The sequence below is a fragment of the Orussus abietinus genome, unplaced genomic scaffold, assembly GCF_000612105.2.
Source record: "Orussus abietinus isolate OABI.00-Male unplaced genomic scaffold, Oabi_2.0 scaffold83, whole genome shotgun sequence".
In the NCBI taxonomy this organism is placed as follows: domain Eukaryota; kingdom Metazoa; phylum Arthropoda; class Insecta; order Hymenoptera; family Orussidae; genus Orussus; species Orussus abietinus.
In genome coordinates, this window is record NW_019394253.1 from 136,881 (window position 1) to 157,554 (window position 20,674).

At 47.1% G+C, this 20,674-nt stretch overlaps 1 protein-coding gene across 1 annotated transcript in view; it reads left to right on the plus strand.

Annotated features, from left to right (window-relative positions):
• Positions 1-20,674, plus strand: part of LOC105703468 — a 112,101-nt gene that overhangs the window by 64,756 nt on the left and 26,671 nt on the right. Inside the window, exons 7-12 of the mRNA XM_012431886.1 lie at positions 6,610-6,727; positions 7,527-7,620; positions 7,698-7,787; positions 9,157-9,246; positions 11,832-12,049; positions 12,180-12,318. Coding sequence (XP_012287309.1) covers positions 6,610-6,727; positions 7,527-7,620; positions 7,698-7,787; positions 9,157-9,246; positions 11,832-12,049; positions 12,180-12,318 — 749 coding nt within the window. The remainder of the gene's footprint in view (positions 1-6,609; positions 6,728-7,526; positions 7,621-7,697; positions 7,788-9,156; positions 9,247-11,831; positions 12,050-12,179; positions 12,319-20,674) is intronic.

Below are 20,674 nucleotides of genomic sequence, written 5' to 3' on the forward strand. Positions count from 1 at the left end.
CACCCTCGGTCCGAGGGCACTGCTCGCAGTTAGAAGCGCGCCTCCCGTGAGAATCGAGCCAATACTCTGCCGAGGCATGGACGAGCGTGAAAGCTCGCTCGCAACAAGATTGTCCCGAGTAAATAGATACGTTGGTAGTATCCGCAGCCCGGAGGTACGTCCTTACCCACACGCTCGCTCCTACGTGCGCAGATAGCGACGGGGACGAGGTACCCCGGGGAGTCGTGCCCGCAGAAAAATGTTTGGTCAGATAGATAGGGTTTGCGTTGGTTCGCCCATAGAGTCCGTAGACGTAAAGGACCAAATTTTCGTCAAGGTGATGTTAAAGTACCAGTAGGTCGGATGGAGTTCCCATATTGATATTTAGGAGATCCTTTAGAAAGAAACGAGAGCCAGGACATCCCTTATAGCTTCGAAATTCACGTTGTAATGCCGGAAAAGGTTCAGGAACGAGACAGGTTTGCCGCCACTTTCGTATCACCTTAAGCGTGCGAAACAGGACCATCCGCTCCGTACGGACGGATGATGGAGGAGGCTGCCCGAGCCCGCTAATGTTATTTATGCGGAGGTACCTCCGACTTACCTAACCTAACCTAACTCCCCTAAGTGATACGTGGCAACTTAGTAGCCGCCTAGCAAATGGATAACGCTGGGACCGCGGAAGAGTATGCGGAAGCCGGGACCAGGGGCACACCCACTCGTGTCCAGGGAGCTTTACGCAAGGTTCACACGCCCACGCGTGCTGGGTTCCCCGTGCTTGCCATCTGTTTACGCGGCCCCTTCCTCGAGGGAATCTCCTTTACTCCTTTCCTATCACCCGACACCGAGTGTGCAACAATTCTTGAACATGGTTATTCTAACGTTTTCGAGGTTCTGGGAGGTTTTGGGGTCTCTGAATTTTTCTGGCTGTCCAGGCCAACACCAGCGATCCCAAAAAATTCTCAGCATAAGTACTACCTGCGACTTACTTCCGCAAATTAATACAAACCACTGCGAGGAACCTAAGCTATGGGGAAAAAATCTTGAAGATGGTCATTCTAACGCTTTCGAGGTCCTGGGAGGTTTTGGGGTCTCTGAATTTTTGTGGCTGTCCAGGCCAACACCAGCGGTCCCAAAAAATTCTCAGCATAAGTACTACCTGCGACTTACTTACTAACCGAGGTTTTTACTTAACAACCACAGTTGGGTCAGTTCTCCCGGTACCGGTTGGTGCCTCGCATTAAAATCCCTATTGTGAATACGTTATGTCCATTTTCTGTCGCGACCCTCGACGATCACGAAGCGGCCGTCGTCCTCGCGCAAACTTGACGTTCGCCCGGGAAAAAATGACTCTGTCATAAATTATCCGCGCCACGTTCCGGTGGAGGTTTAGCGCCGCCATAGCCACTCTGACCCCCGACACTCGTTCGCCGGGTCTCTTCCGACGTTTCCGAGGACTTTACGAGCCGAACCCAGCTCGAACCCGAGGGATGATGGACCACCCATAAGCCGAAACCTAACCTCGAATCTCTCCGCCGGTTTTGCGCCCTAAATCGTAGTATTAACGAGCAAGTACCGTTAGGAGGCTCCATAATAAGGGACTTTTTCCATTGCCAAATGAAATTGTGAAAGTCACTAACAAGGGAACATTCCCAAGTGTCCGCCTCCGATCTTATTGAGTTTCATACATGTTGAAGAACACAAAAATCTAAGAGACACGTGTTTTTTTTTATGTCAGAGTTACCTATTGGTCGAATCTCCTGGCGATAGGGTCCTTCCTCTTCGAGTGGCGCGGGCCTAATGAGCCGCGGCGCGCGTGTGCGCCGCGAGAGGCGCGCGCGTCGCCCGGCCAACTATACGACTTACGACTATAAGACTATAACAGTAATGGGTCTCCGGTTAGGCGGGGGCGTGAGACTCTCCCGACGGGGGCGCTCGCCGCGGAGCAACGGGAACGCGAGAGGCGCGCAAGTATCGACACATTGCATCGTCGCGTTATTGAGGCCCCTCGCGCCCTCTGGTGCCCGCAAGTATAATCATACACGCCGTCACGTACGGTACCTGCGCCCGTGATTATGGTCATCGGCCTGACTCGATTGGTCCGGGCGCGTTAGACACGCACGAACCCTCCACCTTCCTACTCGTTCTGGATCGTCTCTGCCACAATTGTGCCCAGAAAAATGATCCATGGTCTTGGTCAAAAGTCAACCCCCCTCATTCGGAGGGCGTTGACATATGTAAGTAATACGATTGCTACTCCATATATCGAGCGCGTCTCTAAACCTAACCTAATTCCTATCAAGCCTTGTCTCGCTTATACATCTTGGCTTTACTTACGACTTTCTGGAGCTGAAGTCTCGTCCTGAAGCCTTATTGGCTTTTATTTCATTTACTAGTGCATTCGATGACATCTCTCTACCTTCTGTGTTGCCTACCATTCAGGCGCCCTTATATACCCTTCGCGGTCCCCCTCGCTTTCGGGAGCGCGAAGCTTAATCGGCGCCACACCGCGGCCGCTCGCGTAATAATTTTCAATTTAGCGTTGGACATACGGGAAAAAAAGGAAATGGTTAAAAATGAGTTGTTACTCTCTCTCTTTTTTTTTAAGTAATCGCGATCGCATCTAGGTCGCGTACGTGCGCGCGATTTCATCGTCAAATTTCCGTCCGAAATCGAATCGGAATCGAATCGAAAGTGGCCCGCGCCTTTCTCGCCATCGAAATGAAATAAAGTCACGACCTCAAAGGGATGCGTTTAATGGGCCAATTAGTGGTCGAACGATTCTTCCCGGTTCCGTTAAGGCGATATGAAAGGGTCAATCTACATATATATCAAGCCGTGAAAATATTAAAAAACATTTCCCCAAGTGCACCGAATAATTTGAAACGTTAACACGTGATTAGGGGGGTTCCATTAATCTTCTAATTTTTATATGACACTTTCATGACACCTTAACCCTTCCCATGGGTCGCGTGAGGCATGAAATTGCTGCGGTCTGCAATTTTTTTTTTTTTAATAAGCAACAAGGGACTTCATCTCGATCAGGGTGTCCAGGGAGCCGAAATCGGAATCAGAGCGAAAGTGCTCCCCAGGACTTTCTCGACTTTCCAAGAGCGGAGGAAAGTCGCAATTTCAAGGGATTCGGTTAATGGCTCAATTAGTGGTCGCCATATTCGATCTTCCACGAGCTGAACATTCGGCAAGTGCGTCTTAACGACTGTGGTAAATGAACCTCGAGGTAGATGCGCTTCAAGCCAAATTCCCACATCCGAAAAGTGATTTTTCTTTCAATTCCCAATAACCAGGACAAATGACTGGAATTTTGGTTGGTTAGGAATCACCTTTAATATGCGAAACATGTTTTTAGATACATGGTCCAATTTAGGGAACCTTACCCCAAGAGGTGGAGCTCTTAGGATGGGTTGTCGGATAGGGTGCCCCACCTTCCTTGGTTTTTTGTAGTTCGTCAGGAATAACGGGGATGGATGACCAATTTATGGCGGTGGGAGGAAAGGGAGGATGGCTTTGGGAGGATGGAACGACCTCCGAAGTTCCTGTCCTCTCGTAAACCTGACCGATCCTCGATTCGGTATCGAGCACTTGCGCGATCGAAAGATAGCGAGTGCGGCAATTAACGTCATCTTAACGTCGGAATACGCTCTGGTGCATAACTTATGGGTCCCGGGGGAGGGCTGGGTCAGAGGAGTTCCCGTTGCAGGTGAACACCTGGAACCGGGAACCTGGAACAAACCGTTGCAGAACTCAGCGGGCAGAGCCGGGTCAAAGATTCGGGGTTAATCGAGGTGACGTTTTTCCAAGGGACTCTTTTAACCCCAGACACTCCACCTTCGATCTCCTGGCTTCGATCTACGTCGATGGCCTGGAAATTGCTGACAACCCGTTTACCTAATGCGAGCTAACTATCTGCGATCTCCCTTGCTGACCCATTTGCTAATCGCGATTGATAAACCCGGAAAACTCACAGTGATCAGCTAATCCCACGTTTTGGGTGACCAACACCTCACCGTAATTGTTGAACCAAGACTTGAAGCTACAAGACCAAGACCCAAGCTGTTGTTGTCTTGGTCTTGATCTCGTATTTGCTCATCCCTCTTTGGGTCGTTTTTCGGAAACGTCGGAAATGTTTTGGGTGACCAACACCTGCCCAAAATTGCTGGACCAAGACCCAAGCTGTTGTTGTCTTGATCTTGACCTCGCATTTGCTCATCCCTGTCTTTGGGTCGTTCTTCGGAAACGTCGGAAATGTTGTTTTAGGTGACCAACACCTGCCCACAATTGCTGGACCCAGACTCTAACCTCCAAGACCAAGACCCAAGCTTCTGTTGTCTTGGTCTTGATCTCGCATTTGCTCATCCCTGTCCTTGGGTCGTTTTTTGGAAACGTCGGAAATGTTAGAATCTTATTGGGAAAGAAACCGAGACGAGCACGCACGCCTGGTGTCCCTGAAGAGGTTAATACCAAGCGGACGCTGGCAGCCGAGACGACGAGCGTGTAATTAGAAATCGCGGATTTACGGCACCAATGGCCTCCAGCCGATAAATCTACCTGGAACGTTTTAATGGTATGCAACGACGTGTCTATCCGCCAATCGTTCATCTTTCTCGCGGGTTCTACCCGAGTAGCAGCCACGAGATTCCGGGCTTTTTCCTCCGGCCTTGATTTAACATCTACCACAGGGATTAAAAAAAAAAAGAAGACTTCTTTCTTTCATTGAAGCTCTTCTAATGGGGCTAAAGAACCTACCACACAACAAAATGTATGCACTTGGATAATGGAGTGCACTTTGGATGTGTGTACCTAGGTATGGCAGGAATCCCGAATGCGTATTCTCCTTAATCTATACAAGATAAGACCGCGATATGGTCGATAGGTCTACAATCGTCGACTCATCGACTGTATTGAACCGTTATCGAGTGGGTATCGATTTATAGAAACACCGGGAAACGACGGCGAGCCCCTTGGCAATGAGTAATGTCGGAATGCAACGTTAGTCCCAGGAATCCGACGGCCGACGCGGAATTCCGCGATCTACTGCATCCTAATCGCGTCGACGATCCCCTCGGGATGTTTCTGAATCGACTTACGGTGTTCGAGAAGGACGATAGGAGCAGCCCCAGCTTCCTTTCGATTCTCGGGTAACGAAGTTGCTCTGACGGGAATGGAAAAGGGAACCCTAACCCGATCATGCGGTACTCGACAATTTTAGGGACTGTTTCCAAAGGTACTGATATTTCGAGCACTTTTTTCCCTCCACAAAATTACTGGAAAAGGGACACCAAAGACACGCTTTCGATTCCTGGAATTATCTCCGAGGGTACTGATTTTTCGGGAATGTCTTCCAAGTGAAGATCCTTCATCCTGGAAAGAGGAGCACTTTTTCCCTGGATAAAATTTCTGAAAAGGGGATGAAACCATGCATTAAATTCCTGGAAAGAGGATGGAACCATGCATTAAATTCCTGGAACGATCTCCTTAGATACCGCTCTTTCGAAAAAGTCTTCCAAGTGAAGCTCCTTCATCCTGTAAAGAGGATCACTTTTTCCCTGGATAAAATTCCTGGAAAAGGGATATCGAAGCCTTGATCGGGGAAAGTGGAGTTTCGTTCCAGGCCCCACTTTCCCCCGCGGTATCTTCGATGCGTGTTTCGCAACGTTGGGAGAAAAACGCAGCAGGTGGAGAGAGAAAAAAGGAAAAGAAGCAACCGCCTCCTTTATTTTCCCGCAGCATCGAGCCAGGAGTTCGGGAGCGAGTTAACTCGCGTGTCCATCAGCGAGAGTCGATCGCTCGGAACTTTCCTCCCTCGTAAACCCGACGGGCCGCCATTTGCATCCCGCCTCGAAATCGCCGTTCGGTCGCAACAATGGCCGCCTCGATATAAACTTTCAATTTCGAGGCGGCCTAAAGAACTCGGTCGCGAGTCGAATCGACCGAGGCGGAAACCGTCGGCGGAATTTACGGTCCCGTGGACCCGTCGACCACTCGACAACACAGGAAGCAACTTTCCTATATCGTAAACCCCGAAGCCTGCCATTTGCATGGCCGCTCAAAATCACTTTACTTTCCTCCTAGGTCCAAGTGGCGATATCGCATTTAAGTGTCTCGCCTCCGAAGAAAGTGCCGGCCGATAAGCTTCGCGGATTAATGTCCTCGAGCCGATGAGATCGCGATCGTCGCCGACATAATCGATCGGCCATGCCGAGGCCGTCCTGCTTTCTTATCAACTCGGAATGATAAGCCTCCACGGTTTCCCATAATTTCCAAAAAATAGTCAAAGGCTCATTTTCAAAATCCGGACTTAGAAAAAATGCCTTAAGGGACCCAAAAAATTGATTCGTGAGAACTATTAGACTTTTGAGGTTATGTCAAGAGGTATCTCAGGGGCCGATGAAACTTTTCCCTGAAATGGGTACACCGAATCGTTCCAAATTTTACAAGGTGAATCTGGAGTTCATAAAGAAGGTCCCGACACTCATGAAATTTCATTTCTTATACAAGATTTATGAAATAGTTATATATAAATTTCCGATCGTTCATGAAACTTCTCGCAGAACCGAATATACCTTTTTTAAGAAGAACTTTTTTAAGAAAAATATACGTATTTGCTTTCAGGGCGAGTCGATAGCTCCGGCAGGGAAATCCTCGACTTCCGGTGCAACACTTCCGACCGGAAGAGCCCGACCGTCCGCGAGATGGCGTCGTATCTCCTCTACCTCTGCCGTTTACCAAGGTACGAAAGTCTTATCAATACTTTTACGTTTAATTTATATAGAATGACCATTTCATATCACCTTAACCCTTTGAACACGGAGCCATTTCGACATACGGGCGAAATTCCCCCGACCGTGCAGGCAAAATTCGCCCTTATGCGCTCTTAGTAGCCACGTGGTTAAGGTGATATGAAAGGTTCATTCAACTTATATCAGTATATACTGATAACATCGGGTATTGTATTAAACGACATACCCCAAATGTCGTTTCACTTCGCCTTAAACCTGGCGGAGGGTCCATATTTGTCTCTTGGGTCGCCCATTCCGAGAGTGAGGTTAGGTCGCGGCCATTCTGCCCCGGGGTCACGTGTTGGGAAAGCGCGACACCAGCGCCTCCAACCCAATTAACGGGGAACAATGCGTCGCCGAAGAAAGCCGCGAAGGACAACTTCCCTACCGACGGCGAAGACACTTTGCGACTTCTAGCCACCGTAAACGGCGACCTCGAGCCAGCTAACGCCATTTGCCATTTTAAACCGCGTTTGCACACTCTCTAAAACCATAAAACCACCCGGCGACATACCCACGGCGGCCATTTTGGTGTCCTCGAATGTCGACCCTTAAGGTGATACGAAAGTCAACAGATTTATAATACTTTTCTCCAAACTGGGTGCACCGAATTGTCTGAAACTTTAACCCGTGATTATGGAGGCTCTAACGAAGGACGCGCTGCTCGTGAAATTTCATTTTTAATACATTTTCATTTTTTTTTCTTTCTTTTTTAATGAAATTTCATGAGGTCCTTTCGATTTGTTACAGCCTGGAACGTACCAAAGGAGGATTTACCCTATTGGTCCACGGAGAATCCCCCGAAGACCTGGAGACGTTGGACAAGGTTATGGTGCTCCTCCAGGTATGCTTAACTTTTATTAACATTAGTTGGAATTATAATTATTCCGAATGCCGTTAATAAATAAATTATTTTTACAGGGTCGCGTAAGGATAACCCAGATCCTGCTCCTGCGAAATCCCATGCCGGAAGCGTCGACAGATCAACTTTTCCCAAGGAGTCAAATTAAGGTAAGAATGAAATCATTAAGGAGATATGAAAGGGTTATTCTACGTATATGAAAGAATTATTCTACGTATACAAAACGTCAATATATGTAAATGATAATGAAATGAAATAACCCATGAAGTGAAATATACGTAAATTAATCCTCTAAATTACGTCTATAGGTATAGCGAACGTATATCGCCAATCTACCTAATAAACGAAAGCCGTAAAAAGTTTCATAGACATTCCATATACGTCTCCTATACGTAGAAAGACTCTTTCATATCACCCTACATCCTTCGTCGCCGATGAACAAGGTGGCAAAAAATTCCCAATGAAAAAGGGCCCATTCGATTATCGACCACTCCAAGTCATTCCAACAGGTCCATTATCCTTTTGATATCGAAAAAGAAATTGGAAGCTGTGCCGAGAGGGCGCAACAATCGCGCAAAGGCGTCCATTGTTAAGGACGTCGATGCGCGCGCACGAGCGGTCTCGGCCGTTTCCGCTCGGCGGTTATTGTTTCCGCACGGGGACATTCCGCGTGCGTTTCCAACGCGGAAAGTCCGGGGGCTTGTTGTGGCTCCGCGCGATTGTAACGGCAGTAAACTGCAATTTCATACTTAGCCCCAGGCTAATTCAACGGGATTGCCTTTCCGAGCCTCCAGGTTTCATTCGCTAGCGAATCGCTCGTAAAGCATCGCTCCTTAGGGCCCCGCTCTCCCACAATCGCATGGGACCGTTCCTAACCTCCTGGCTTGGCTTAAGGTTGTAACGAGCCGTGTGCCTCGTACCAGGGCGCCTAATGCCGCGCCACCCGACTCGCACAGCGCTACGGCCGGCCCCGCAAGCGCGGCAACCCGCGGCCCGCGCTTTCTCGCAAGCGCGCAACCTCCCTGGTACTATAAGAGGCCCAGGAAAATAGAGCAAGGCAGAGTTGTAGGAAGGGAAGAAACCCGCCTACAGTCTCAACTCGATTCGCAGGACGAGACCTCGAATCACTATAGGCGCGATTTCGCATGTCCGGAATTAATACCGACAAGAGACGACACGAGCCGAATTTCCGGTCTAGTTCCAATGTTTTAACTCACGTCCTCGAGTTCTATCGTTACAAGGTGAAGTGAAACCCCCTTCAAATCAGTCGATTCGAATACAACACTTTTTTTTAAGGGTATTAGACCAAACTGTCCGAAACTTTGACACATCACTCCTGATCATCTAAGAATTGTCCTGACACATTGAAAATTTGGACTCTGAGACAAACTTTCATACCACCTTAAGGCGAATGTCACTGCGTCGTCACCGCAATGGGTTAAGAGGATATGAAAGGCGCTTCAAGAAAATTCACTGAGAAGAAAAAAAGAAAAAAATTGGTTTTTATTGTTCTTCCAGCCCATCATCGTGGAGGATGGCGATCTTGACCAGCACATCCCCGGAAGTGACCAACCCCACGACCACGTCCACTGGATCGCATTCTACAAAGTGAGTAACTCCCTTTATTCCCACGAAAAGCGAATGGAAATTCGTAAGAGGTCCCGGGAAAGTGCAGGAAGACGTATAGGGAAAATTCCTCCACCTTGTCGGATACTCCCGGTGGATCCTCCGGGATCAATTCCTGTAAAAATGTGTAATTCGAGCCTTCCATCCCGAGAGTATCATTCCCGTGGACCGCACGGCGTGTGAGGCTCCGTTGCGGAACGTTTTCTCCGCACAGCCCTAGGGGAAAATCCGGAAAACATCCGGTTAATGTATGGGAACTTTAAAGGTGGATTCTGACAGGCTCTGATAGGCTCTGATAGACTCTGATAGGCTTAGGATAGATTTGCGAGGCGGGTCGTTTCCTTACGCGAATGGACGTCTTAATTTCATGGATTCCGCCCTTGCGGCCGATCGACGGAAATTATCCGCGGGCTAGGAAAAGTTCGCAACCGCGATCGGATCGCAAAGTGGCTCTCTTGTAACCTTTCGAGATTATCCCTTTTGCTGTCGGCAAATTTATATTGTGGGAGGGAATTTACCACGTGACGATCGACATGTCGCGAAACAAATTTTTTTATACACTATTTCAGGGATTAATGACGTTTTGCCGCCACTGTGGCGGCATCGACTTTTAGGACGATTTTAGAGCGCCGCCACTGTGATGAAATGTCGTGAAATTCAATAAAAAATGAAACGATTTTCATAAAATGAAATGAATTCCATGAAATGAAATGAATTCCATGAAATGAAATGAATTCCATAAAATGAAATGAATTCCATAAAATGAAATGAATTCCATAAAATGAAAATGAATTCCATAAAACGAAATAAATTCCATAAAATAAAATGAATTTCATCGAAAAATGAAATGAATTTCATCGTAAAAGGGAAATGAATTTCCTTGGAAAATGAGCATCACGATCTTCCTCGGGGCCTGCATAATCATCTGTAGAATTATGAAATTTGAAGTTTAGAGAAAAATGATATCAATATTTTGACGTTTTGATATACACGGGACAACTTTAAGGTTAACCCGGAAAAATCGAAACGCGTCTTTTCCCAAGCGAGATGCGATATATCTCGCTTATGGGAAAAATATCGGCCGGTCGTCGTTATCGTCCCATAGACGAGAGGACATCTTAATTTGACGGATCCGCCCTATTGGCCGATCGACGAGAAGAGAAGGTCCCGAGGCTACTTCGGATTAGATGGAGCCTAGATCGTAAAGCCGCGCATGCGCGCCACTCTAGAGAAAGAGAGAGAGCACTAAACTAGCCGCTCGGAATTATACGGAATGCCATTCCCCTGATTATCTGGTCGAATAGGGCGTCTCAATTCAGATCGACCGAATGGCTGGAAGGCACGAACAGATAGCCACTCTTATGGGGGAACTAATTACGCGATCGTGAGGCAAGCCGTCATATGTCACCTCCGCTATAAGGACTATATTCGGAGGAGCGGTCGTGGGAATATGGCCCTTAAGCGCAGCACGTGTCGCGGGGAGTTTGCTTGCGAAAGAGGAAGGGCAATCAGCTGATCGAGATTCCTGTGTAAGAGGGACGTTGCGATAGGTCAGGATTGTTCCTTGCAACTGATCGTACCTCGTGGGCTAACCTAATTTTCTGGTTTCGGAACTCGACCTACCTCAACAATTCGAAGCAATTTCTAGTCCGAGGGAAATTATTCCCAAGGTTTGAGCAACTTCTAGATTGTCTCTCGCGAAGGAAATTCCCAAAAAATTCTCAGCATAAGTACTCCCAGTGATTTACTTATGAAAATTAATGCAACCCACTGCGAGGAGCCTAAACTATGAGAAAAAAATCTTGAAAATGGCCACTTTATCGTTTTCAAGGTCCTGGGAGGTTCTGGGAGTTCCGAATTTTCCTAGCTATCAAGACCAACCCCAGCGGTCCAAAAAAATTCTCAGCATAACTACTCTCCACGATTTACATCCTCAAATTAATGCAACCCACTGCGAGTAACCTAACCTACAAGAAAAAATTCTTGAAAATGGCCATTTCAACGTTTTCGAGGCTCCGAAATTTCCCAACGTCAGAGGACCCCATAAGCTTTGAAAAATCCAAATTCCCCCGATCTCAGAATTTCTGTGCCTTTTTGAAGAGCCCTGGTCTTTGTAGAAGAAAATGCCACATCCAGCAGAAAAATGAAACGTCCCAATAATCTTGTTAAACTTATTTAGTGCCTCAAACTGGATACCAAGTCCACACACCGCTAACGAGGCTTAGGGTGAGGCACCCGAACAAAAAGCCCTTCCCCAGCCATAGAGTCTACGGGTTTACGATCCCTGGGGCCCGGCATGGCAATTTCAAGTCCCCCTCGACAAATTATGAAGGACTTTGCTGGGAGTCCTGGCCCCCCTGTAACTTAGGCTCGCGATGAAAGGGGTAAAAAAGCCGAACGAGGCGAACGTGTGCTTACGCACTCGTAGGTCCAGGAGGTGGTTCGACCTCTTCCGCGAGGGAAAAACGTCTCTCTTTTTCCCTCGATACTTTTAACGAGCTTATGATTCCAGACTGAGGGATAAATGTGCAATTGTCTATTTTCTTTTTTTTTTTTCCCCTCCGCAGGAGTACGACGGCCTCATGACAGAGTGGCAGGCTGCAGGACGCAGGTTGGCCCTGGAAATGTCCGAACTAAAAGAGTGCTCGAACCTCTCGGGAACTCTGACTCCTCTCAACCGACTCCTGGAGGACCCCACGTTGAGAAGAACGTCCAGAGACGCCGACGAGGCCATCGCCACCCTCGAGGACCGCGCCGCGACGCTCCTCCACCTCGAGCACGTCAGGTGAGAAAAAGTGATACCCTTAAGGTGATATGAAAGTGTGACATACACATAAGAAAAAATGATAATGTTGATAAAATTTATATCCAAACTGGATGCGCCGAATTATCCGAAACTTTTTCCCTTTTCCTAGGATCTCTGTGGAACGCGCGCGCCGACTGGTGGAGGAAGTCGGAAATGCCGCTACGAGGTTAGAATCGTCATTCGAGTCGCGCAGAGCGACCATTCGGAACCTCGCCGTATTGCGAAGCATCGAGGACCAGGCGCACGAGGTTAGTTGTCAAGAATTGAAAATGTCACTAGCACGTGGGCATTGTCTATACCCGTACAACTGTCATTGCCACTTTCTCAAAATTCCCAAAAATTTCTTGCAGGAATTGAAAGTGCCATTAACATGTGGATATCACTTATACTCGGTTTGAATTTATTTGTCGAATAATGCCCGATTATTGCGCAAGTGCGTCGCCATTGTTCCCGAAGGTGGATGCAACCATTATTAACGGCATCTCCGATCGATCCAGGTGAATCGCCTCGGGTGAAGTTCATTCATTTCTCCATTGTCCGTGGGCGACAAGTGATTCACTTATTTGCCCCGGAGATTCCCATCGATGTTAATTATATTTAATTAACAGCCGCTCCGGTTGAGGTACCGGTGTTGACAACGCCTCATTGTGTGCTTCTTTCTTTCGAGTCATCGATACCTATTGTCTTTTGCTATTACTTTCATCGTTGCCGCCTGAGAAGTCCGCAAAAGAGCGGCCATCTTGGAGAACGATTTGCGAAGGACCATTTACTCTAAAGTCAATGATTACGATATTTCATCCTGAGAACCGATAGCCTTTGACTTTGTTAAATTGTCATTGTCAAAAATGTGGGATGTGGTCGCTTCTGCGATGGGTGACCATCAAGGAGGATCATCGCGTGTGGTTAGCTAAAAGACAATGGCACTTGGCTCTTAGTAAAAAGACCGAAACCCAAACAAACCACACAACTCATTGTCAAAAATGTGGGACGCGGTCGCTCCTTAGATGGGTGACCATCAAGGAGGATCATCGCGTATGGTTGGCAAAAAAACTATGGCACTTGGTCCTTAGTAAAAGAACCGAAACCCAAACAAACCACACAACAACTCATTGTCAAAAATGTCGAACGCGGTGGCTTCTTCGATGGGTGACCATCAAGGAGGATCATCGCGTATGGTTGGCGGAAAGACAATGGCACTTGGTCCTTAGTAAAAACACACACAACTAATTTCTGGCAGAGATGAGTCTTGCCTCCACTGAGTGGTATCAGGTGGCAGTCCGTTAGCCGCCTGATACCACCACCAGGAGGCAGGACCCTGCCCCTGGGCAATCTCCCAACTCATCTCTGGTTATATTCCCTATACTAGGGAGAAAATGGCGTGGCCTCTCGGAGGGAACCTAGCCGACTCTTTGTCTTCCGTTAAGTCTTGTCGCTCGTGTACCTATATACCCTCGGTGTACGGGAAAGATGCATGGCTAGCTCGTGCCTCGTGGCTGATACCATTGTTGTACTAACGCGCATGCAAATAAGCACGCGGAACCTCTCTTTGGCGTCATAACGCCTTATAGGCATGCGGCCACGTTTCCTGGCGCACCGGTGCTCGTATACGGAGACCCTTAAGGCTTTATCGCTTCCAAGAAGGTCCCGCTCGGTCCTTACCAGGGACAGGATGTCCGCACTGCTCATGACTCGATAGAAAAAGGAGAATACCCGATCCCATCGCGGCTTCCACGGTCACTGTCACTGGAGGCCTTTAAGGGGAAGTGAAACCCCTGAATTCAGTATACCCGAATGACACACTTCTTTTTTAAGGGCGTTGGATGGAACTGTCAGAAACTTTGACACGTGGCTTGTGAGCACCTTGGAATTGTCCTGACACTTTGGAAATTTGGATTTTTCAGACAAACTTTCATATCACCTTAAGGCGAAGTTAGACCTCCTTCAAGCCAGTGGATTCGAACGCAACACTTTTCTTTAAGGGTATTAGACCAAACTGTCCGAAACTTTGACACATCACTCCTGATCATCTAAGAATTGTCCTGACACATTCAAAGTTTGGATTTTTGAAATTCGCATTTAAACGGGATAAAGGGGAAAAAAGTGTCTATGGTAAAATGTCGAAACGATAGTAGTTTTATATGTATATTGTAACAAGAATAAGCGTTCCGTTGTTTACGTTTCTATGGCAACGGTAGCCCCCTCCCCGCGCGCCATCTGCCGCCGAATTTCCCGGACTTAAGGCGTAACTCGAGCGGAGAGGTCACAGTGTGTCCCGCGCCGTCGGAGGAGACACATCTCCCGCTTGGGCGTACCTCTCGCCGTTTCGCTAATTTTTTTTTACCGTCGCGAGTGAGTATGTGATTTCAAACTTAGACTGGGGATCAACAAGCGCATTTGGAACAAAGGACTTCTCCAGGTTCAAGGAAAGTAAGTCGATCTTCGCTTCCTTTTGCGACCCGATTCTCCTCGACTCCGTTGTGGCTTAACGAACCCCGACCAAGAGCCGGATTCGTTTTTCCACACACAAACCTACCAAACACACTATGTTAGAATTACATAACACTGGAGTAACATGGTATATAACCAATACCCCGCAAAAGTGTCGGGGAATCCGACACGGTTAACGAACGGTTTAGCCGTTTACACGATCGTCCTTGACACCTTTGCTAGGATAACGAGCCTGGCAATGCAACGCCCCGTTGTTTCTCGTTACGCGATAATGAAAGCCGACCGAGCGAGACAGAAGGAGCGAGAGAGACCCCTCTCCTCCACGTGGAGAAAAGGAAGGAGAGCGATCTCCGTTGCATAATGAATGGCCGATTAGATCGATCGGCGATCCTCGTGGATCCAGAATCGATAGTCGATCCCGTTCCGGCTCACTTTCGAAATCGGCAGACCGGAAGACTAGGTTAGGTTAGGTTAGGTTAGGTTAGGTTGGGCGCGATCTTTCCCCCCCAGAAGACGATCGAGATGATGGAACTTACGCCTCTACGCTCGATTGCCTCTCGGTAATTCCTGGCAATTAATCATAATTGCGGAACAAAACAATACCTTCGATTGGCGGTGTTCTGTCGGGCAGTTGGACCACACAAATGATCTGTTAACTCTTTCGCTGACAACTGTGAGTGTAGTCGCTTGGTAGGAAGCATCTTCTTCTCATTTGTTATGTTCATAATTGCGGAACAAAACAATACCTTTGATTGGCGGTGTTGTGTCGGGCAGTTGGACCACACAAATGATCTGTTAACCCTTTCGCTACCAACCATGAGTGTGGTCGCCCAACGCCTGACGCTCGATAGGAAGTGTCTTCTTTTCATTTGTTAGACGGCGCCGTTTGTCATTCTAAAAATGGAAACAAGACGCGTCAATAAATCCAGGGTGACGAGTTCATTTCTTGTCGGTGTCCCTTGGACATGGAACCAGTTGGACCAGCTGGACGAGGTCTGCTTCCGGCGGCAGCCGAAACCAGAGGAATGATTTCCGCAGGGGAATTATTGCCAACAACTGTCCTGGGGATTGTTACCAACACGTTTCTTGGGGATTGTTACCAACAACTGTCCTGGGGATTGTTACCAACAAGTTTCTTGGGAACTGTCACCAACAACTGTCCTGGGAATTGTTGAGAGGGTCTTCATTCTTCCTGGCGGTGTCGAAGCGGTCCGACACCTTCTGGACCAGTTTCGTCCTCGACGTCGTCTTCGAGGAACAAACCGGCGATCTCATCCGGCCAACGACTCCGGGACGAGACCCGGGGCAGGGGTCCACGTCATTCCGACAGGAGAAACAGGTTGTCGAAGCCGTCCAGGCGGACGACACCTGCTCCTCCTGTTGGAGGCGCCTTGCTGTTGGTCGGAGGTCTCGTCATCGACCACGGGCATTTTCCTGGCAAGACCGGGAGCGGATCTCTTCTTTTCTAAACCATGATGTGTGCATTTGGAGGTTAGGACGGTTCTGTAAACAGTTGGGGCAAACTTTGTGGTGGAGGCGCCTTGTTGTCGGTCGCGGGAATTTGGATGTTAGGATGGTTTTGCAGACATTTGACTCAAATTTAAAAGTGGAGGCGCCTTCTTCAGATATTCGGCGCACCCAGATTGGAGAAAAATTGTATAAACATTTTCACTTATTGTTGTGTGTATACCACATTAAGGAAAAGCGTCGATTTCGGTCTCTCGTCAGTAGTGCAGCGATAGGTCGAGTCGTCACGTCGTTATCGGCGCCATTATCGGTGCATCCACCCCAAGGGGTCGGCGGACCAACCGGTCCGGTTCTTCCGCAAACCGTCGACGGCTGTTCCGCATGCGAAACAGGTTATAATCGGAGCTATTCGTCGAGACGACACCTGCTTCACGGCTCCGAAATTCCTCGATCGGCTTCTGGGGCCCGATTCTCGAGTTCATGCGGATTTTTTCGCATGCGAACAGCATTCGCGTGAGAAATATCGCATGAAAAATTTCGCGTGAGAAATATCGCATGAAAAATTTCACATGAAAAATTTCACATGAAAAATATCGCGTGAGAAATTTCACATGACAAATTTCGCGTGAGAAAAATCGCATGACAAATTTCACATGAAAAATTTCGCATGAAAAAATTCACATGAAAAATATCGCATGACAAATTTCACACGACTAATTTCACGTGAAAAATTTCGCGTGAGAAATTTCACATGAAAAATTTCACATGAAAAATTTCGCATGAGAAATTTCGGTGTCACTTTAAGTATTGTATTATCATTTTTTTTTTTCTTTGTTACGTAACTTTACGTAAAAGAAGTCCCTTCCCTCGTCGTATCTCTTGGGCCCCCCGAGCGCGCGGGCCGCAAATTTTCCCGCAGCAGCCGCAATTTGGCGCGGTTCGGAAGAGATCTCTCCTTCGGGGACAGGGGTCCGCTCTTATTTTCGGGCCCCGGCAAAAAGGGGCCCTCCTGGAGCCGAATTACCGTCGGGGCCTTGCGGTCGGCTTGCCGGGGTTTTTCTTCCCCCGATGGGGCCCGAGGAGAGCGTCGCGTGATACTTTGGGGCCCGCCGTCCCCCCTTAAAGAGATATGAAAGGCCCCCTACATATACACTGTTTATAATTTCATATATATGTATATANATTTCATTTTTCGAAAAGAAAAAAAATGTCTTTTTCTGTTCATGTCCGAGGTAAATACGGATTTGTTCATTTTTTTTTTTTAGTATTTTCACTTTTTGGTATGTATATATATGGCACTTTCATATCACATTATGGTTGCATCTCCCTCCCACGTGGACGGAGGCGCATGTACCCGGTATATGTATATAGTGGAGTATATAGTGCGTGATCTGGCACACGTTCGTCACGAGAAGCCTCTCTCGATCCTTTTGTTTCACGGGCGCTCTCGATGCCGACCTCGATATCGGGAATCGCTTCTTTCTCGGAATTCGATTCGGCGATCCGGGGTAAAGTCTCCCCTGCAACCTCCTGGGGCCCCCCCGAAGACTTTCTTCTCGGGCCCCCTCCGGGTGTCGGGACATACTTCGCCTCGACGACTTTCTTCTCTCCGGGTGCACTAAGCATTTCGGAGTAACGAGCACGGGGCCCAATTTTCGTCTTACGCTGTTATAAAAATCAATTTCATACACTTTTAGTACATAAGGTTGCAGTGAAATTGTACATTTGTAATTTTACAAGTAAGTAAATTTATTATTTTATAACGTCGTCTTGTGCGACGACTTTTTTCTCTACAAGTGCAATAAGCATTTCGGAGTAACAAGCACGGGGCCCAATTTTCGTCTTACGCTGTTATAAAAATCAATTTCATACACTTTTAGTACATAAGGTTGCTGTGAAATTGTACATTTATAATTTTACAAGTAAGTAAATTTATTATTTTATAACGTCGTCTTGTGCGACGACTTTCTTCTCTACAAGTGCACTAAGCATTTCGGAGTAACGAGCGCAATTTTTATCCTACACTGTTATAAAGAAATTAATAAATTCCATACACTTTTAGTACATATGATTGCAGTGAAATTATAAATTTATAATTTTACAAGTAAATTTATAATTTTATAACGTCGGCGAACACGAATGCCTCCCCTGGAGATACGATATCGCCTGTGCAGGATGGGAGGGCATTGATGTCTCCCAGTATACAAAGTTTAGAGGAACATAAAAAATGGCGACGCACTTAGTTATTCGAAAAATTCTACATTTCCAGATTTATATACATATAATAAACCCTTTCATATCACCTTAATGAACTTCAATCGATACATAGTATATGAAATGCCTCTCCTGGAGATACGATATCGCCTGTGCAGGACGGGAGGGCATTGATGTCTCCCAGTATACAAAGTTTAGAGGAACATAAAAAATGGCGACGCACTTAGTTATTCGAAAATTCCTATATTTCCAGATTTAAATATATATAATAAACCCTTTCATATCACCTTAATGAACTTCAATTGACATATAATACATGAAATGCCGCTATCGAGGACCGATTCGCACAAAGTACTAGGGCGACGTGGAAAAGGGATCACTCGTAATGAAGTCACACCCGGAGTCGGAAGGGGGGGGCATTTCGTAAGTCGAGCAGTAATTTATAGGTTTAGGAATTGCACAAGAGGTACTTGGCAAGTACCGGACCCCATGATTCAAAGCTTATCGCAACGCGTCGCCATCTCGGCTCGAAACAAAGGCTCGACAGAGAAAGAGGCTGCGACGCGGGTCAAGAGAGAGATGGACCGATTCCCTTGGTTTAGGCACGAGGGAGATGGAGAGAAGTGAGGTTATGTTACGCGGCAGCCGTCGAGCGCACGGTCTGACGCGCATGCGCTAACTCGGGGACTCGATAACTTTTCCTGCCGATCGTAATGTTTCGATTGCGTGGCTCTCCTCCCCCCTTAAGGGGACGATAAGATACGGAGAGTTTTGGCGTTACCCCTGTACCGGATGTTGGGCCGAACGACGATTAAGGTGATATGAAAGTGCGATATGTACTCAAGAAAGAGTGAAAATATTTATTAAAATTTTCCCTAAAGTGGAAACGAATTATCGGAAACTTTAACGCGTGATTATGGAGGCGCTGCGTGTGAAATTTCATTTTTCACAAAAAAGAGAAAAGAAAATATCTTTTACTGGCTCTTGTCCAAGATAAGTTCATTTTCTTTCGAGGAAATGTTTCAACATTATGGTTAAACATTAACGCGTGATTATGGAAGCGCTGCGTGTGGAATTTCATTTTTCACAAAAAAGAGAAAAGAAAATATCTTTTCCTGCTTCTTGTCCAAGATAAGTTCATTTTCTTTCGAAGAAATGTTTAAACATTATGGTTAAACATTAACGCGTGATTATGGAGGCGCTGCGTGTGAAATTTCATTTTTCACAAAAAAGAGAAAAGAAAATATCTTTTCCTGGCTCTTGTCCAAGATAAGTTCATTTTCTTTCGAAGATAGAAATTATATAACAAATAATTCGATGCACCCAGTTTGGATGAGAATTTTTATAAATGTTTTCACTTTTTGGTATGTATATATACATCGCATGCTTTTAAATGTATTTGGCGCGAAACTCTACCGAGTTTCCTGATCACACTTTCATATAACCTTAAAAGCGTCTTCGTCGCCCCCGAAAAAAAAAAAAGAAATGCATTGAAATGCGAGGATAATCCGCGTTAATGGGGATTACATAACCTATTTAAGTAGTCGGCCGTTTCTAAACGCACTCCCGCATTCGCAGCCGCATGTAATTGCCCGCGGTTTCCCTTCCTCGCTCGTAAGACGATAAATCCCCGTGAAAATATTCAGGTTTATGGCCGCAAGCGTCGGGACGGAGGACATCGGGCTGCCGCAACGGAGCGGCGTGAAAAAGACCGGAAGAGTGCACAATGCGAGTTAAAATCATTCTGAAATCTTATCTAGGCGATAAGCGAGGCGAAGGGGCTTGGGATTTGCCGGGAAAGGGTCAGGGCTCCGAGGTCCCTCCCACCTCGGACTTTTGAAGGGCTTTTTTAACCCTTTCGAGCGTTGTTTCGTGAAAAATGGACACACGGCTGAGTACGTGGGGTCTGATAGAGGAAGATGCCACGGTATATACTCGGCGATGCTCTTCGGGAACCGTGATATATCCCAAAAAGTGATCTTCGCACCCGCCATGTTGCTTAAGACTCGGCGCTCGGTGTGGACGTGACTTATCTTATCGCCGCTAGGCGGCGCCACGATGGTAGGTAACGTCGGTCGTGTTCCTTGGAATTACTTGACTTACTTGAACCGGGGAACGTCGTCGTCCTCCTTTTAACTGCTGCTCTGCCGTAAAGAAGCATCTTGCAGCCTGGTCGCGGTTAAGACTTAATTAAGGGAACGAGTGGTTACGCGTGGGTGGTCCGGCACTAAAAGCCACCACTAGGGACTTTCTAACTCGAGCTCGCCTGTAGTTTATGGTCAAGGGAAAACCTTCGCTTTTAAGAGCTCCTCCGAGCGCTCTCGAATGCCCCGACACTTACATTATCGAGGCATAAGCGCTTCTTGCGGCGAATGGGGGAATTAAAATCCCTTAACGCCACCCGCGGGTTGCCGCTAAAGAAGTTCTTCATATTTATTACCCCACGGATGGAAAAAGACATTTGCACTTTTAAAG